Source organism: Ahaetulla prasina, chromosome 7 (genome assembly GCF_028640845.1).
Source record: "Ahaetulla prasina isolate Xishuangbanna chromosome 7, ASM2864084v1, whole genome shotgun sequence".
Lineage (NCBI taxonomy): Eukaryota > Metazoa > Chordata > Lepidosauria > Squamata > Colubridae > Ahaetulla > Ahaetulla prasina.
In genome coordinates, this window is record NC_080545.1 from 89926873 (window position 1) to 89947550 (window position 20678).

Genomic DNA, 20678 nt, shown 5'->3' on the forward strand with positions numbered 1-20678 from the left:
TTCCACCTGGCCTGCCTCTGGCTCCTGGAGCGGAGCTAAGGAAGCCGGTGTTCCCGAGGTAAGTCCTGATGGCCCTTCCCCCTCACTTTCCAAGTCACTTTCTGGCAGGAGGCCCGGCTCGGGGGGCACAGACACAACAGTTACAGATAGTCAAAAGGCCAAGTAATGTTCCATGTGAGTCCTTTGCATGATGACATTTTTGATGTCATTGTAGCCTCTATGTCAGGCCTGGAAGCCATCTTTTGCATTGGGACTTCAGGTCTGCCACATTTACTGTTGTGGGAAACTGGGGGGAGGGGATTGCATGGAGCATGGGTGATATGTAGTCACAATAACATTCCTTTCTCAGAGAGTCAAGGACATCTTGCCTTGCACCTGGAAGGCTGGAACTGGGAGGCATCTCCAGTTGGGACAATGCTTTGATTGGACCATGTGATGAACATGTGGGTGCAGGGGAAGAGACTTGGACTTTATTTTGGGTGGGAAAAATCTGGAAGCTTTCAGATTCGGGTTTTCCCAGATGTGCCAATATGACATCTCTAATGAAATGGAACTTTGAATAACTTCATGCCTCAGAGTCTTCTTTCGTTGGTGGTGTTACTTGAAACCCTGACACTCTAATTGGGTACTTACGTTTGCATTATAGATAGTATCTAGATCAGTGTTTCTAAACATGGCAATTTTAAGACATGTGGACTTCAACTCCCAGAATTCTCCAGACAGTATGCTGGCTGGGAAATTCTGTGAGTTGAAGCTGACATGTCTTAAAGTTACCAAGTCTGAGAAACATGGTTCTAGTTTATTGATTGCTATCTGCAATTCACTTTATAAATGAATTTCGTTATATGGGTATACTGTCTATATACGAACAATGACAATAAAGTTAAACTTTAAACTTTAACTTTTTCCCGTTGAATTGTGGATTTTCTCTCTTTTTATATTTTTCTCATGTGTGTGTATGTGTGTGCGCGCGCACACACACACACACACACACACATACACATACATATACACACACACTGGGGAGGGAAGTTAGTTTTTTCTCCTTTTCTAGTTTTTTTTTTTAAAAACTTAAGCCACTTCAGCCATGACTGACATAGGAAAGCATTCTTTTGGTAAACTAAAATAATCAAACTTTATTTTTATTTATTTATTTATTTTTGAATTTATATCCCGCCCTTCTCCGAAGACTCAGGGCGGCTTACACTATATCAAGCAATAGTCTTCATCCATTTGTATATTATATACAAAGTCAACTTTTATTGCCCCCGAAAATCTGGGTCCTCATTTTACCTACCTTATAAAGAATAGAAGGCTGAGTCAACCTTGGGCCTGGTGGGATTTGAACTTGCAGTAATTGCAAGCAGCTGTGTTAATAATAGACAGACTTAGTCTGCTGAGCCACCAATATTAAAGTGGGGACACTTTTTGAATAGCTTTTCTGCTGTTTATACACATGTATGTAGCGATTAAAATCTCTCTGCATTCATGCTGTATTCCAGATAACTTCATGGATATGCCCATTTAGTTTCCTTGTCAAAAATATTGATAGTCGTCAATTTATGACCATTTAGTTAGTGATTGCTTGAATTTACAACGATGCTGAAGAAAGTAACAAAGATGATTAGGGGACTGGAGGCTAAAACATATGAAGAACGGTTGCAGGAACTGGGTATGTCTAGTTTAATAAAAAGAAGGACTTTTTATCTCAGGGGTTGCCACAAAGAAGAGGGAGTCGGGCTGTTCTCCAAAGCACCTGAGGGTAGAACAAGAAGCAATGGGTGGAAACTGATCAAAGAAAGAAGCAACTTAGAACTAAGGAGAAATTTCCTGACCGTTAGAACAATTAATCAGTGGAACAACTTGCCTGCAGAAGTTGTGAATGCTCCAACACTGGAAATTTTTAAGAAAATGTTGGATAACCATCTGACTGAGATGGTGTAGGGTTTCCTGCCTGGGCAGGGGGTTGGACTAGAAGGCCTCCAAGGTCCCTTCCAACTCTGTTGTTATGTTATGTTAAAGTGATTTACGATCAGTGCTGACACTTACAATCATGCAATTTGGCAGCTCGAATCTCACCAGGCTCAAGTTTGACTCAGCCTTCCGTCCTTCCCAGATGGATAAAATGAGGATCCAGATTGTTGGGGCCAATAGGCTGACTCTGTAAACTGCGTAGACAGTGCTGTAAAGCCCTGTGAAGCGGTATATAAGTCTTAAGTGCTATTACGATTGTGCACAGCAACTGACATATATTTATGATGCTTACAGTGTCCAGGGTTAGACGATCACCATTTTTGTCCTTTCCTTTTTTTTTTTTTTATAAAAAGTTTTATTTTTACAATCATATCAAATAATTCATCCAATGTACAGTTATATACAATTAGTCGGGCTTGCCCAGTCACCACCACCCTTTTTAACACTCTTCCCTCTTCTACCTTCTTTTACTTTCCAAACCTTCCTCTCCTTCTCTTATCTACATCCACTCCTCCCTCCACCCTACACCTTCCTTCTCCCTCTACTATCCCTCTTCCTTCCTCATTTTTGTCCTTTCCAACTGGCTTCCAACAAGCAAAGTCAATGGGGGAAACTGCATTCATTTAACGACCATGTGATTTACTTAACAACCTTGGCAAAAAAAAAAAAAAGACCATAATATCGAATGCGACTCACTTAGCAATCACATTACTTTAGCAATGGAAATTACTGCCCCAATTGTGGTTGTAAGCCAAGAGCTATCTGTATGCCAATCAATTGTCACTGCCATCTTTCAGGCAGTATTTCTGATTCCTAATCTACCCCTGGAATTTCTTAGTGGTCTCCCATCCTGGTAGGCACTCAGGCACCTACATATAAGCAACAGGGTTGTTCTTCTTGTTTCTGCGGATGTTATCAGACAGCAACTCTGAGCTTCTTGCTCTGTGTATCCAGGGTGCGAAAAAGAAGCTGGCATTTCCATGTGGATCTATGTTTTGCTGGGAAATCTACTACGGGGAATCGGAGAAACACCAATCCAGCCTTTGGGAATCGCATATATTGATGACTATGCCCCAGAAGAGAGTGTGCCCTTCTACATTGGTACTGTTGAAGACCATAATAATAATAATAATAATAATAATAATAATACGACTCTAGGGGGCGGTGCTCATCTCTGTTTCAAAGCCGAAGAGCCAGTGCTGCCCAAAGACATCTTTGTGGTCATGTGGCCAGCATGACTAAATGCCAAAGGCTTATGGAATGCTGTTCCTTTCCCACCAAAGGTGTTTCCTATTTTTCTACTTGCATTTTTTAAGTGCTGTCGAACTGCTAGGTTGGCAGAAGCTGGGACAAGTAACAGGAGCTCACCCTATTACGCGGCACTAGGGATTCGAACTGCTGACCTTTCGATCGACAAGCTCAACATGTTAGCCACTGAGCCACCATGTCCCATATATATATATATATATATATATATATATATATATATATATATATATATATATATATATATATATATATATATATATATATATATATATAAATATATATATATATATATATATATATATATATATATATAGAGAGAGAGAGAGAGAGAGAGAGAGAGAGAGAGAGAGAGAGATTGATTGATTGATTAGGGGAAACAGATCCCTTTCAGATTTAATTATTCAGATTGGTTTTGTTGATTTTATACCATTAATGCTTATAAATCTGTTATATATATATATATATATATATATATATATATATATATATATATATATATATATATATATATATATATATATATATATATATATATATATATATATATATATATATATATATATATATATATATATATATAAAATCAGGACTGGCCTGATTTTTAAACTCTAAATTTTTAATTTTTAATTTTTAATTGTAATTTTATTGGGTATTTTATAGGGTCAATTGGACGGTTTTAATTTCGGCCTTTTATTGAATAAGTTTTTTAATTGTTATTTTAGTGTGTATATTAATTGTTTTAAATGAAGGCTGTACACCGCCCTGAGTCCTTCGGGAGAAGGGCGGTATAAAAGTTTAATTAAATAAATAAATAAAATAAATATATTATTGACTGTATTCATAGTTGTATTAGGAATCTTGATGGCGCAGTGGATAGAATGCAGTATTGAAAGCTAATTCTGCCCACCGCCAGGAGTTCAATCCTGATGGGGCTCAAGATTGACTCCATCCTTTGGTAAAATGAGGATTGTTGGTGGCAATGGGTGGTATATAAGTCTAAGTGTTATTCCTATTTTACAGTGTTTTGCTGCATTTTGCTATTTTCTTTTACTTTATTTCATCAATTTAAAAGTTTTTCTCTTTCTTCAAAAGATCAAGTTGAATTCTTCTCAGTCTGATCTGCCCTTCCACTTTCTTGACAGGATGTGTTCAGACAGTTGCAATTATCGGTCCCATTTTGGGGTTTCTTTTGGGATCCTTGTGTGCCAAGCTGTATGTGGACATTGGCTTCGTAGACATGGGTGAGCATGAATGGCAGTCTTTGTAGAAGTCCAAATGCCCAAGTTATTTTTGACTAAGACACCAACATCAAACCACACACTGTGGAAACAAAGAGTGGATAAATATTTTTTTCTGAAGTTGTAGTGGGAAAGGCATAAACTACAGTTTGTCCCCCAAAAAAGGCATGGACAACATTTGATGATCTTGGTATCAAAATAGGTGAAACCAACAGGAAAAAGTGGGGGGGGAATCCCCGGAATCATAGATAACAGAATTGGAAAGGACCTTAGAGGTCTTCTAGTCCAACCCCCTGCTGAAGCAGGAGACCCTATACCATTCCAGACAAGTGACTGTCCAGTCTCTTCTTAAAAATCTCTAGTGATGGAGCATCCACAACCTTTGCAGGCAAACCGTTCCACTGATTAATTGTTGTAACTGACAGGAATTCCTGCCTCCATATTAAAGGAGAAAAACTCACTTAAATGGAAACTGTGATTTGCCAGAAAATTATCGTACCAAACCACATTGCCAGAATTAAGGGATGAGATCGGGAAGGTTTTGAGCAGCGGTGAAATCTAGCAGGTTCTGACAGGTTTTGGAGAACCGGTAGCGGAAATTTTGAGCGGTTTGGAGAACCGGTAGCGGAAATTTTGAGCGGTTTGGAGAACCGGTAGCAGAAATTTTGAGCAGTTCAGAGAACCGGCAAAGACCATCTCTGGCTGACCCCAGAATGGAGATTTTGCAGTATCCTTTCCCAGGAGTGGGGTGGGAATGGAAATTTTGCAGTATCCTTCCCCTGGAGTGGGGTGGGAATGGAGATTTTGCAGTATTTTTCCCCTGCCACGCCCACCAAGCCACACCCACCATGCCACGCCACGCCCACCAAGCCACGCCCACAGAATCGGTAGTAAAAAAAATTGGTTTTCACCACTGGTTTTGAGCAGGTACAACATCAATTTAAGATCTATTGACTGCCTAGCCTTCCTTAATCCCTCTCTACTCAATATTAAAAACCATGTTGGTATTTAATAATTCATACTGATTTTTTTAAACATCCCCTTCATTTCTCTTTTTAGGCACCATAGCCATCACTCCCAAAGACCCACGCTGGGTTGGAGCTTGGTGGCTTGGCTACTTAATCGCTGGGTTGGTCAGCATCTTTGCTGCAATCCCCTTTTGGTTCTTACCCAAGCATCTTCCAAGGCCTGAGATCGGAAAAGATTCTACTGAGCAGTCCAGGTTCATTGCAGAAGATAACGAGGACTGTTGTGCCACCTACCAAACCCAAGTCAATTTTCTCAAGATGGCAAAAGGTGAGGGAACCGGGCTAATTAACTGATCCATTGTTGGATACTTTGGTGGTCATTTTCTACATCACTAGTTTGGTAATTTGGAGAACTAGTTTGTAGAGCCAGCTTGGTCTAGTGCAGGGGTCGGCAATCTTAAACACTCAAAGAGCCACAAAGGTCCTAACCGGAAGTCCCCTATTCAATTCTGGAGCTGACCAGAAGTCTGGTTCCCCCACCATAGAATCTCCTCCTAGCCCGGTGTCCTATTTCCTCTGCCAACTGGAAGTCCGGGTCCCCTACCATAGAGTCTCCTCCTAGCACTGCGTCCTTTTTCCTCTACCTGTCCTAACCAAAAGCCCTATCAATTGTGCAGCTGACCGGCGACAGGGAGCTACAGCAGAGGAATGAGAGAGCCACATGCGGCTCCAGAGCTGCAGGGTTGCCAACCCCTGGTCTAGTGTTTAAGGCACCAGACTAGAAAGCAGACATCTGTGAGTTCTAGTCCCACCTTAAATATGAAAGCCAGTTGGGTGACTTTGAGCCAATCACCAGGAGACTGTGAGTTCTAATCCCGCACCCCACCATAGCCGTGAAAGCCAGCTGAGTGACTTTGGGCCAGTCACTCTCTCTCCATCCAACCGATCCCACAGGGTGGTTGTTGTGAGGAAAATAAGAGGAGGAAGGTGTGTTGGATATGTTCACCACCTTGAGTTATTTGTAAAAGTAATAAAGGTGGGATACAAATAAATAATTAAATAAAGATAAATAAATGAATAGTCGCAGCACAAAGAACTGCCTTGCTTTGAATAAGAGAGCTGCTGTAGACAATCCAATGTCTTTCAGAAGCCTTGCGAGGTAGTTTTCATAACTACTTGCTATTGACCATTCAATTTAAAGCCAATTCCACTGGTTAATTGTTCTCACTGTCAGGAAGTTTCTCCTTAGTTTTAGGTTGCTTCTCTCATTGTTCAGTTGCCATCTATTGCTTCTTGTTTTGTCTTCTGTTTCTTTGGAAAATATATTGCCCATTCACCCCTTCTTTGTGGCAGCCCCTCAAAAGCCTGTTTTGTGACCTACCTATCACACTCTTGGGCAAAGCAGGTGAGCTATTTCCTCCTTTCAGTGGTCCATGAAAGTACATCTATAGTATGTAGATGCAGATAATAAAGTCGAAAAAAGGCGAACAACATTTTTACAGAACTATAGATACGTTGAGGCCGGACGTGACAAAGAGTGGATGGGAGGGGAGGGGCCGGGGGAGGCACCCCTCAACGTGATTGATGTTGAGTTGGCCACACCCACCCAGTCACATGACCACCCAGCCACACCCACCCAGTCACATGACCACCCAGCCTTGCCCACCCAGTCATGCCTACAGAACCGGTAGTAAAAAAATTTGAATCCCACCACTGGTTATGAAGTCCAAAGTATCTAGAGGGCAACAGATGAATTACATCTAATTAAGACAACGAGTAGAAGTCAATTGACCCATTGGCAGTGGGATCCTGAATGGATTCAACTTGAGTTTTATTTGGGTTCCAGTGACCCACATGCTGACCAATGCAAGGGCTGTGGGCACTTTGATGGAGATAAATGTTTTGCAGCAAAAGTCAAAGGCCTCCTGAATCAGGGGTCTCCAACCTTGGCAACTTTATGACTTGTGGACTTCAACTCCCAGAGTTCCTCAGTCAGAAAAGCTGGCTGAGGAATTCTGGGAGTTGAAGTCCACAAGTCTTAAAGTTGCCAAGGTTGGAGACCCCTGTCCTAAATGACAAAAAGAGAAAGCAATATATTATAAATATTTGTCGTGTGGAAAGGATCTGAGTATGACTAAGTCTTCCTCCAATTTTCCATGAACGGTGGTTACCAGGTCAACCGATTTTGAAAAAAAGTTGTCATCCGTGTTCATTTCTCACTTCTGTCCAATTGACACGTATCCATTTTCTTTTCTAGAGTTCCTGCCTTCCTTGAAAAGTCTCCTTGGAAATCCAGTGTACTTCTTATATCTCTGCTCTAGCATCATCCAATTCAATTCTCTGATTGGCATGGTAACCTATAAGCCAAAATACATTGAACAACAGTTTGGACAATCATCTTCCAAGACCAATTTTATCATAGGTACGGTTGAGGTTCTTGTGGCTGGGAATGAAGCAGATGCTACTTTGTTTGGGGTTTAATACATGTAGAAAAAAGTCCATAATCCAAGGTTTGATGACAATGTCGATAGATGCCAGAGAGGGAAATCATTACTTGGAGAAGTAGTCATATGTATTTTTTTAATTAATGTAACTTTAAGCCACTTACACATCAAATCAAATTTACTCTTTACCTTGGCTGCATGTATGTGTCCCTTGGCTTGCTATGCCTCTCAAAGGGTAAAAACAGCCCTTTGACTAAAAAAAAAAAATGATTGCACAGCTGTGATACAGATACATAAAGTTAATACACTGTAGCTCTATCTTCCTTTTCGGTCTGTTTTTGTCTGGCACATCTAATGGACCGCACTTATTTTTGTAGCTGGCTAACTTGAGAACATATCACTGCTACTTGTAGCTAATTGTAGGAACAGGAAAATTTAGGGAAAATTAGCATTAATCAGAAAGAATTTGGAGATCTTGTCTGTTGTGATCTAGGCCCAAGTAGTTATTACCAGACACAATCAGTCCTAAATAAACATATTTTATTAGAATAGCTGAGAATTACTTCATTCCCAGCTTAGTCTAAATTTAAGTCCAAAACAAAGTCCTTCAGAAAAAGTCCTTCGGCTTTATCACAAACCTTTGTCTTCTTTGGCACTCTGCCAAAGGCTTTTCTTGGCAAGAACCCATGAAGTTCAGAAACAGGAGACACTGACAGGAAACAAATGTAGCAACCTTGCTTTCCTACAAAGAGCCCAAGAGCCGTTTCTGCTCTTTTAAACCTTATGGGTGGGGCCAATCATATCCTGGCCTTACTCCTGAGTCGTCCTTTTTGCTTTAGCTGCTCTTCCCTTCTGGCAGCTTTTCACATGCATGCACTAGGAACAGGCTCCCCCTGTTCCTCTGCCTCTCTGCTGTCCGCCTCTGGAGGCTCCAGAGTCAGCACATTACTCCCAGATGGCCCTGGCCCCATCTCTGCCTCCAATGTAGAGCCCTCATCTGGGCCTTCCTCTGACCCCAGGACTGACTCATTGTCCTTCCCAGACTCCTCACATCCGACTCCGCTGCCAGCTCCACAGGCTGCTGGCGGACCACAACATTGTCCATCTCTAATTCCTAGTGGTTTGTGAAACCACCCTCTTCTGACCTAGGCTTCACAAAAGCACGCAGCAGGCTCCTTGTCCCAACAAAACCCCTTTTTATTAAGCTAATGTGAATTCCTCTCATTCACATTCAGCAAAGTCCCGGCAAACAGTCTTTACGGGTGAATTTTTACAAGCACAGACCTTATCAGGTTTGGAGATCTGCCAGGCCAATATCTTCCAAATCCAGTGCTGTGCAAGAAAATACTTGGCAAGGAGTCTCTGAGAGTCATGAACAGATCTTCGCACTACCCAAATGAACTAATTGTCTCCTGCAAACTCCATTCTCCTTTTGGTCCTCTTTATTCCCCACGGGCGGGGCCATTCAACATCCACCTGTGCCTTTACTCCTGAGTTGGCCCTTGTTCCTTAATTGTTCCTTTCTCTTGGCAGCTCTGCACATGCGCATACTGGGAACAGGCTCCAGCTGTTCTTCTGCCCCACTTATCTCCGACTCTTAAGGTAGCTGATAACTGTCGGATGGCCCTGGCCCCATCTCTGCCTTCGATGCAGAGCACTCATCAGAGCTTTCCCCAGACTCCAGGACTGGCCCATATTCTTCCCCAACCTCCACACTGTCTGAGTCTGCCACCAGTTCCACTGGCCACTGGCAGGCCACAACAGGCAGGCCCTGAAGGGACCCCTTAAAATCAGATATGTCAAGTTTCCCACCCTTTACAACATCCAGAATGGTAGATTTCTACTCCCTAACTAAGGAGTTCTGGAAGGCAAGATCCATACCTCTGGAAACTGCCAGATTTGGATAATATTGTTTTTTGCCATATTAGGGCCAATTATCTGATCAAAGAAGATACTAAAATTTTTCATTGAGGATTAAGAGAAGTTCATCTGGTTCGTTTGCAATTAGAGTTTTATTTTGTCTTTTTTGTGAATGACCCAGTTATTGTGTGAATTCCTTGAAGTTAGGAAAGGATATTTCTTGAGCTGCCACCTTTTAAATTGTAGCATAATTTGAAAATGCTGTTTCAAGAGAAGTAGAGGCATTTAGAAACAATTCTTCTTACCCTTAACACAGTACTTTCCATTGTATTTTAAGCTTTTCTCAGGGCTAAGCCTTCAGCTATGTATGAAACACTTCGGCATTGTGAAAACAGAAAGAATAGACTTTATGAATCAAGTTTATAAAGAATATGCAAAATATTTATAGTTGTTAACTTACCGCATTATAATACACATAATTAAAATAGGGCCAGATAATACGCTATGTTAAAAATGATCATATAATAGAGGCAGGGGTGAAATGCTCCCGGTTCAGACCGGATCGGCCGATCTGGTAGTGATGGCAGCTATGTGATGACCGTGTGGCGATCACACAGCTGAGCTGTGTGATTGTCAGAGCATTTTTTTACAACCTATTTGGCCGAATAGGTTGTAAAAAAAATGCTTTCAAAAGTAAAAGAAAAAGATTGTGTGCCACAGCTGATCACTCCCCCACCCGCTGTTCTACTTACTCCATGCCGCCTTTCGGCCTGCACTGCGCTCACGTGAGCACCTTGCATTTGGTGCATGGTTCAGATTTCACCACTGAATAGAGGGAAGATCGATTTTCAGCCATTGGGCTACATAGAGAGTCCCCCACCAAACTTGTTTGCACCCCCAAAAGTTCCCAGGACACACTGTCAAAAATCTAGTTGGCAAAGAGCCAGAGTTTAGGGGTGTGATTATTTGCTTTTTTCTCACAAAGATCTAAAATTGGTGTTTTGATACTTAGAGAAGGAAAAAAAGAATCTAAACTCCACAGAATCAGTATTATATTCAGCCGGTTTTATCCAGTTCACGCGAACCGGTAGTGGCGGCTGCAGGAGGCTCCGCCCACCCACCTGGATGTCATCACATCCTGTTTTTTATGCTCTGCGCATGCGCGGAGGTGGCGTGTGCACTCACATTTGCGAATTAGTAGCGAAGGTAAGTGAATACTACCCCTGCTCAGAATGTCCATTTCAGGGGTGAAATGCTCCCCGTTCGGACTGGATCGCCTGATCCGGTAGCGATGGTGGTGGGTGGTTCAGAGAACCGGTAGCAAAAATCCCTGCCCCCACCCCCATGCCACGTGATCATCAGAGGGGTTTTTTTTACTTTTAAAAGCATTTTTTTCTACGGCCTAAAAAATGCTTTTAAAAGTAAAAAAAAAAACAACCTCTGACGATCAGGCAGCTCAGCTGGGATTGTCAGAACCCTTTAAAAGCATTTTTTCTACAACCTCTTCGGCTGAAGAGGTTGTAAAAAAATGCTTTTAAAAGGCTCTGATGATCCCAGCTGAGTTGCCTGATCGTCAGAGGCTTTTTTTTCTTTAAAAGGCAAAAAAAATGCTTTTAAAAGAAAACAAAGGCCTCTGACGATCAGGCAACTCAGCTGGGATCGTCAGAGCCTTTTAAAAGCAATTTTTTACTGAAGAGGTTGTAGAAAAAAATGCTCTTAAAATTAAAAAAAAAAGATGGCCACGCTCACCCAGTCACATTACCCACCACCACCAAGCCTCGCCCACAGAACTGGTAGTAACAAATTTTACATTTCACCACTGGTCCATTCCCTCTAAAGAAGCTAAAAGATGAAGCCCTCTATGACAGGGGTGTCAAACTCAAGGCACGAGGGCCAGATCCGCCCGTCAGGGTGCTTAGATCTGGCCCGTGGGGCCGCCCTGGAAACAGCAAAGGACTGGCCCGTGGTGCCTCTGGCAGCAAAAACAGATCTTGGGAGGGCCACCCCCTCGAGCTCCGTTTTCACTAGCAAAACAAACTAAAAACAAAACAAAAGGAGAAATGTTTCCCTTTTTGCATTTGAGTATGTAAGAAGGAACAGGAAAGGAGAAAGGGAAAGAGAAAAGAAAAAGAAGGGAAGATGGGAAGATGGGAAGAGAGCAAGGAAGGAAAAATAAGGAAAGAGGGGAAGGAAAAAGAAAGGAGAATGAAGACAGAACAAAAAAGAAGAAAAGACAGACAGGCAGGAGGCAGGCAGGAAGGATGGAGATTATAATCACAGCGAGGGAGGGTCTGAAGAAGTCCTGCCTTAGCACTTGGCCACTACAGGTGCTTCCGACATGAGTGACGTTGAGCTGGCCACACCCACCTCGTCCACGCCCACCCGGGTTACCCACACAAAGCCACCAGACTCCAAATTTTGGGCTTAGACAATTTAGAACTACACCGACTTCAGTCTGACCTTAAGCATAGTACATAAAATTATCTACCACAATGTCCTACCTGTCATTGACTTCTTCAGCTTCAACCACAACAATGCACGAGCAAATAATACATACAAATTCAAGGTAAACTGCTCCAAACTCGATTGCAGAAAATATGACTTCAGCAACAGAGTGGTCAATGCCTGCAATGCACTACCTGACTCTGTGGTTTCTTCCCCAAACCCCAAAACTTTAACCTTAGACCGTCTACTGTTGACCTCACCCCATTCCTAAGAGGTCTGTAAGGGGCCGTGCATAAGTGCACCTGCGTGCCTACCGTCCCTGTCCTAATATTCCTTTTTTACTTATTCTTTTCATGTATCCAAATTATGTTTATTCTTTTACCTGTTATCTTATATATGATTGATAAAATAAATAAATGAAATAAATATATAAACCCTGATGCAGCCCTCAATAAAATTGAGTTTGACACCCTTGCTCTATGACAGTGGTCTGCAAACTTGGCTCTTTTAAGACTTGTGGACTTCAACTCCCAGAGTTCCTCAGCCAGCTTTGCCGGCTGGGGGATTCTGGGTGTTGAAGTCTACAAGTCTTAAAAGAGCCAAGTTTGCAGACCCCTGCTCTATGACATCAGAAGCATGCCCCTTGCAGCCCTTGTCTGTCCTAACTCAGCAGATACCAGGATTAATTTAGCAGATGCAATACATAAAGTGTTCTGAAGAATGGGACAAAAGAAGATAACAAACACTTCTTGGTCAAATCCCAGTTGTTCCTAAAAATAAGTGTATGACTGTGTTCATTTGCTTCTTCGGGGTGGTGGATACTACAGGTCTCATCAACATTCCTGCTGTAGCTCTTGGGATGTTCTCTGGAGGCTTGTTCATGAAGAAGTTCAGGCTGAGCATGTTGGGGGCAGCCAAGCTTTCGTTGATCTCGTCCTTCCTTGGCTACCTATTGCTCCTCACCCTTTTCACAACCGGTTGCAAAAATGCAGAGGTGGCAGGCTTGACCATCTCCTATGAAGGGTAAGTTCCATTGGACAGCGCGAGCAGATAGTTCACACTATAGTAGTTACTTTGTTAAATTGTGTCGTTGTCTTCCATGGGGCCCATTGAAGTTCAGATGAGATTTCTGAAGTTCTTTCTGTGTGAATTGGGTGATCATCTTCTATAATACAGTAGCGGCCAAAATTGTGGAAACCTTTTGGGAAAAGTGTATTTTTGAGGTTTTATGGCTAATAGCACCACTTTTTTTTGGAGTTTCAAGATATTCTATTACTGAAATGGCATGGGAATAGCCCAGACCTTAACCTCATTGAAAATCTATGGAGCCGACTGAAGAAACTTGTTAGTCAGAAGCGACCCAGCAATATAAACCCAGTTAATAGAAGCAATCATTCAATCTTGGTTTCACATTAGAACAGCTGCAGAACTCAAAGACTTGGTTCACTCCATGGGAAGACGTTGTAAGGCCGTAATTCATGCTAAAGGTTACCCAACTAAGTATTAACTGACATGGCGATAACTTTTGTAAATCTCGTTTTTTCTACGGTGATAATTTTTGTATATCTCGTTTTTTCTATGTGTCTCACTTTTCTTCTTTATACTGTAACCGCTATTCTAATAGCAAATCCTTCATAAAAGCTATTGCGTTACATTCTTGATTAAATTATCTCTCCATTAATATAGAATTTTATAGTACCACTCCAAAAAAAAAAAAAAGTGGTGTTATTAGCTAGTTTTAGAACATGCACTTTTCCCAAAAGGTTTCCACAATTTTGGTCACTGCTATAATTGGTTACTTGGTGCTGTGAGTTGTAAACCAACAATATCTTGAAGACTGTAGTTTGCTTACCACTGACTCAGGAAGAGTTTTTGTGTTTTTTGGGGTTGTTGTTTTTTGACTTTGACTTTGCTCTTCCAAAACGATCAAGACCATATCAGAAATTGCTAGGTTTTGTGATGAGTTGGGTCAATGAAGAACTTCCTGGACTGAGATGGAAAAAGCTTAAAATAGCAGGGATTATTGAAGCTGTATAAATATAATTAATGTAGGGTCGGGTCTGCCCAGCTACCATTTTAGAATGGTGGGGAGGGAGAAAAGAGGAGAGAGTAGGAGGTAGGAAAGAGGAGAAGAGGGGTAGAAGAGGGAGAAGAGGAAGGAAGAGGGGTAGAAGAGGGAGAAGGAAGGTATAGGGTGGAGGGAGGAGGGGATGTAGATAAGAGAAGGCGAGGAAGGTCTGGAAAGTAGAAGAAGGTAGAAGAGGGAAGAGAGTCAAAAGGAGGGGTGGTGACTGGGCAAGCCCAACTGATTGTATATGACTGTACATTGGATGAGTTGTTGGATGTAAATGCAAAAATAAAACTTTTTTATTAAAAAAAAAGAAAAGAAAAAGAAAAAGCTTAAAATAGCCTTCCTGTCTTGATAGAATGTTGTTCATGAACAGAATGATCCCTCTTATCTGATGGATCATTTCTTGGTTCCTATTGGAAAGGAGACTGGGTAGCATCTTTTCTAACCGACAACATTTATTAAAAAGGAGACTTTTTAAGATCAGGATCCTACATGGGTCCAGTCACTCCATGCTCTTGTGAAGTAAGTGCAGCTAATGGAAGCTTGGCCTTTGGATGAACTTCATCAGTTGGAAAAGATTCTGCCAGGCTCCTTCTGGTTTTTTGCTGCCAGAGACTAACATGGATGCCTTCCTAAAGGTAAAGGTAGAGGTTCCCCTCACACATACGTGCTAGTCGCTGCCGACTCTAGGGGGCGGTGCTCATCTCCGTTTCAAAGCCGAAGAGCCAGCGCTGTCCGAAGACGTCTCCGTGGTCATGTGGCCAGCATGACTCAATGCCAAAGGCACACGGAACGCTGTTACCTTCCCACCAAAGGTGGTGCCTATTTTTCTACTTGCATTTTTTATGTGCTTTTGAACTGCTAGGTTGGCAGAAGCTGGGACAAGTAACGGGAGCTCACCCTGTTACGCAGCTCTAGGGATTCGAACCGCTGAACTGCCGACCTTTCGATCGACGAGCTCAGTGTCTTAGCCACTGAGCCACTGCGTCCCTGCTGTCCTCCTACAATGATTCATATTTTTTTTAAAGTACATTTTTTTCAGTGTCCTAAAGAAACGAGAGTGGCTTATATGAATCAATAGAGAAATCCAATATTGTAATAGGCTGTTCTCTGACCACCCTAAATATTTGATTGGCCTCAATTGCCAGTAATTTATTGTGCAATAAAAGCCAACAGAAGCCAATCCAAAGGATGTTCTTACTCTTTCTTTTCTGATATTATTTTTTTAATGCAAGATCTTGCTTATTGTTTTGCTTGCCTTTGACGGCCCTTAAGTCATTAACCCTTCCCTCTAAGGGGAACACAGATATTGGAGGTGAAAAACTGCTATGCTTCAAATAACTTTAGCAGAAGATAAGGCTGCAGAGAAGTTTTCATATTAAGCTGAGTAATATAGAGAGATAGTTTAGTCTAGTGATTAAAGCACAAGGCTAGAAAGCAGAAGGCTGTAAGTTCTAGTCCTGCCTTAGCCATGAACGCTGGATGGGTGACTCTGGGCCAATCACCAGTACATGGTGAGTTCTAGTTCTGCCTTAGGTATGAAACCCGGCTGGGTGGCTTTAAACCAGTCACTTTCTCTCAGCCCAACTAACCTCACAGGGTTGTTGTGAGAAAAATAGGAGAAGGAAGATGTGTTGGTGTCAGTCGTGAACAACCAGATCCACGCTGTTTTATTGCTCAAGCCTGTAAGGTTCAACCTCATTCAAAGGTGCGTGTATCAGAATCCACTCTCTTGTGCTCACATAGGGATTCCAGAATAACTCCCTGTTTGACTCCTCTCCCTGGCTTAGCCAGTCTCTCTCCAATAGTGGCTTATATTCACTACCTTGAATTATTTTTCAGAATAATAAAGGCAGGATACAAATGGAAGGAAGGAGGAAGGAAGGAAGGAAGGAAGGAAGGAAGGAAGGAAGGAAGGAAGGAAGGAAGGAAGGAAGGAAGGAAGGAAGGAAGGGAAGGAAGGAAGGGAGGAAGAAGGAAGGAAGGAAAGGAAGGAAAGAAGGAAGGGAAGGGAGGAAGGGAGGAAGAAGGAAGGAAGGAAGGTAGCTGCTATACTGGGGTGCTATCCAATGATGCTCCAACTGTGGTCTGAGGTTGGGCCAATGTTGAGAAACAACCTACAATGATCTTGCAGTATTCTCTCTTTTCTCCACTAGCAAGAAGCCAATCTCCTCCTATGAACAAACTCTGTTTTCAGAGTGCAATGCAGGATGTGCATGCTCCAAAAACGAGTGGGATCCTATATGTGGAGAAAATGGGATCACGTATATCTCAGCTTGTCTGGCTGGTTGTAAAACATCCAATGGAAGTGGGAAAAACATGGTAAACACCTTCTTGTTTCACCTGGTTCAAAGACTAGAAAGAATCAGATCAGGTCTCCTTGGTGATTAGTTTCCACCCGTTGCTTCTTGTTCTGCCCTCAGGTGCTTTGGAGAATAGTTTAACTCCTCCTTCTTTGTGGCAGCCCCCGAGATATTGGGACACTGCTATCATGTCTCCCCTAGCCCTTCTTTTCACTAAACTAGACAACTTCACCTACTTTCAAGGGTGGGCTTCAAAAATTTTAGCAAGGGGTTCTCTGCCCTGTTGCTGGGTGGGCGTGGCCATGGTGGGCGTGGCCTACTCTGCCTACTGCACCATGGCGGGAGGGGGCATTTTTGTCCTCCCCGGGCTCCCGAGGCTTTCCTCGAGCCTCCAGGAGGGCAAAAACAGTTCCCAGGCTCCAGAGACCCTCTGGAAACCAGAAACGGGCCCATTTCCGGCCTTCCCGAACTTTGAGTAGGCTCATTTTTCGCCCTCCCCGAGCCTCCACATATGCCCTGCACTTACCTGCATCCAAAACAGGCCATGTGGGACTCCTGGGAGGGGTCGTACGGGGTGAGTGGGGCCAGCCAGGAGTGGGATTTGGGGGTTCTCCGAACTGCACAGAATCTTAGCTAGAGGCTCTCCTGAACCCCTGCGAACCCCCAGCAGCCCACCCCCGGCTACTTCTGATTCGATTGTAACCCTTTCAGCTTGCTACAAATTTAAGCAGTGGGCATGAGCCCATACTGTATTTATTCCTGCTTCTTTTCAGATATTTTATGACTGTAGCTGTGTGGACTTTCCAGAGGCTTCATCAAGGCATCCTTCAGCACTCTTGGGACCTTGTCCACAAGGAAAGGAATGCTCCAAAATGTTCCTTTATTTTTTGGTGATATCTGTAATCGCTTCCTATACCTTGTCAGTTGGAGGCACTCCGGGATATATTTTGCTTCTCAGGTAATGAATATTTTTAACTGCTGGAGATTTTTCTCTAAACACATATAGTAAGCTATATATATCAGGTTTTCCCATAATGTCACCTCATAGCAACGTGATTTTCTGTATTTTTCCAGTCCCCTATTTCATTGGGGTTTTTTTTTCCCCCAGTAAAAGGGGCAGAAAAACACAAAGTGATTTAATGATGCAAGGATATGGACTAGTAGATATTTAGAAAACAAGGGGAAACTAGAAACTATATAGCTGCTCTTCAGTTTAACCTTCCATTTATTGTATCTCAAGATTTACAGTGTCTATGGATGATTTGCAGCTCAATTGCTCAGTTTTCAAATATATCGACTGAAAAGACCTACTTAAAAGACAAATTGGTGTTGTTTTTGGAGTCCTGAAAGGGAACGTTTTGAGGAAAATAAACTAAAACATGGTTTAAGGAAGGAAGAGCATGTGTTTTTAATCAAATGGCCAGTTGTGCAAATAGAAATAGAAACTAATACTAAGGTAGACCTTTTCCCCTAATAAAGCAACTATATAAGACAGATGTTGGCTCTTACAAGGTGTCTTAGGAATATGTTCAACATTTACTAATATATTAAGCACATGGAAGATTTTTTGGCTAGTCTGATAAATGATGAACTTTTGTCTGGAGAGCTAAGCATATTTTCATTTTATGAAGTTGGAATGGTAGCTAACTTTTCATGGTGTATGCCTTTATCTTTTAAATCAAACTGGTTTATTTTGGCACACTTGTTCTGTCTTTGTATTGGATCTCATACCATAGAGGTAGTATTCAGCAGATTTTGACCAGTTCTGGAGAACCGGTAGCAGAAATTTTGAGTAGTTCGGAGAACCGGTAGTAAAAATTCTGACTGGCCCCGCCCCCATCTATTCTCTGCCTCCCGAGTCCCAGCTGATTGGGAGGAAATGGGGATTTTGCAGTAACCTTCCCCTGGAGTGGGGTGGGAATGGAGATTTTACAGTATCCTTCCCCTGCCATGCCCACCAAACCATGCCATGCCCACCAAGCCACACCCACAGAACCGGTATTAAAAAAATTTGAATCCCACCACTGTCATATCATCAAATAAAATAATGTTTGTCAATCACCAACAAGTTTTGAAAATATACAAGACAAAACTATTGTAAAATCAAGAGGATTTTATCTCAAGGATGAGATAAAATGCAAGCATAACAAGGAATCTCTATAATAAAAATGTAACATATGCAACTATAATGGTATGTTATGTGCAGGTATAAATCTAAAACATTTTAAATCTATGAAATAAAAACACAAATCACTTAGAACAAGATAGCTAACATGTAATAAACCTGAAATGATGAATAAACGTAAGTATTTGTGACCAGTTGTGCCTTATTTTCATGGCAACATGGCTATTACACAAGGGAGAAGGGGTTTCAAATCTTTTATAGATATAAAAATTGTCTGGCGTTCCTGCGAATGTACACATCGGGGCCAAATGTAAGCAAAAATGTATATTCTATTAAAGATATCTAAAATTACACCACATATGTAAACTTATTTTAAAAAGACAATTCAATTTCCATATTTTTCACATGGATGTGAAAGACCGTATTAAGTGTTATCATTTCTGCGGTAAAAGTTAAAAGACCAAAAGTGAATTTTTGAAAAATAAATAAATCCAAAGGACAGATTTCTGAAATAAAGGCTTGTCCTTTATAATGAAGGATTTTTGGTCACTGTATTTGTGAGATAAAATGCAAAATGATGCTATAAAAATGATGACATTTAAGTCAACTTGTTTGAACGAGATATGTTTTCTTTTTATTACGTGCATCTGTTTTCTATTTATTTACATGCTTCCGCATAGTTTTGTTCTCTTCCTTCAAGCAGAACAACAACCAAAACTATTACTCCTGATTTTATTAATAATAATAATATTAAATATATGCTATAAACTAACAATAGTTCACATGTTGAAGGAGCCCTTCAGGGACTGAATTCTGCTGTATTAAATTAAACACTGGAAACGAAGTGAAGGGATTTAAAAGGACTCAAATACCACCTGATCAGAGTCTGTTCTAAAATATTTCTGGGAATTAGGTATAGCTTAAACAAAATCCACACTCTTGGAAGTTTAATCGCAGGAGTAATTTTTCAAGGATCCTACAGATGGCAGTCATATTCTAACATCAGCAACTGTACTTTTTTCAAGTAGATGAAATGCTTTCTCTTGGGTAACACACGTCCCATAGTGTGTATATAAATCTCATATATTTAGGAATCAATGGTGAGTTGCTACCAGTTCGCACCGGCTCGCCCCGGTTCGGGCGAATCGGTAGCAGTGGTGGCTGCATCAAATACGCTTTGTGCATGCAAGCGAACTGGTAGCAAAGGTAAAACCCACCACTGTTAGGAATCCATGCATTATGTTAATCTTACAGAATACAAGCCTCTGTACAGATAAATCTGTGCTGGTAGCTCTCTGCTTAAATTGCAGGCATGAATCCTTTGATTCATTGAAATTCAGTTCAACAGGTTCAATGCTTCACCCTAACTCAGGGGTGTCAAACTCAATTTCATTGAGGGCCGCATCAGGATTATGCTTCATCCGGGGGGGGGGGAGCTGGGTGGCGTGGCCAAGGTGGCTTGGCCAGGTGGCTGGGAGGGCATGGCTAGGGGGCGTGGCCAGGTGTGGCCAGCTTAACATCACTTGTGTCGGTGCCTGTGGTGGCCCGAGTGCCCTGCCAGCGAAAACGGGCTCCTGAGGTCCGTTTTTGGCTGCGACGACCTCCTGCAACCCTCTCCCAGTGAAAACGGAGCTCGGGAGCCAACATTTGTTAAGTTAAGACTTTTCTTGACACATTTGTTACGTGTTAAGCTCTGTTTTCACTCGGAGAGGGTTGCAGGAGGCCGTCTCAAAACGGAGCTCAGGAGCCCATTTTCACTGGCAGAGGCACCACGGGTTGGTCCTTCACTTTTTCCAGGGTGGCCCCGCGGGCCAGATCTAAGCACCCCAGGGACTGGATATGGCCTGCAGGCCTTGAGTTTGACACCCTTGCCCTAACTAAATTTATTGTGCAAGTCTTACAAGTCAGATCCTACAATGAATTGGATGGCATTACAATGGTATGACTTTTAAACCCCTGGATTTTGGAAGCAATCCCTTCA

The 20678-nt window shown here is 42.0% G+C and overlaps 1 protein-coding gene across 1 annotated transcript in view; it reads left to right on the top strand.

Annotated features, from left to right (window-relative positions):
* Positions 1–20678, top strand: part of SLCO1C1 (solute carrier organic anion transporter family member 1C1) — a 32100-nt gene that overhangs the window by 3762 nt on the left and 7660 nt on the right. The window contains exons 3-9 of the mRNA XM_058190438.1: positions 2929–3075; positions 4386–4484; positions 5541–5777; positions 7707–7871; positions 13026–13221; positions 16426–16591; positions 17346–17530. Of these exons, the coding sequence (XP_058046421.1) occupies positions 2929–3075; positions 4386–4484; positions 5541–5777; positions 7707–7871; positions 13026–13221; positions 16426–16591; positions 17346–17530 (1195 nt within the window). The remainder of the gene's footprint in view (positions 1–2928; positions 3076–4385; positions 4485–5540; positions 5778–7706; positions 7872–13025; positions 13222–16425; positions 16592–17345; positions 17531–20678) is intronic.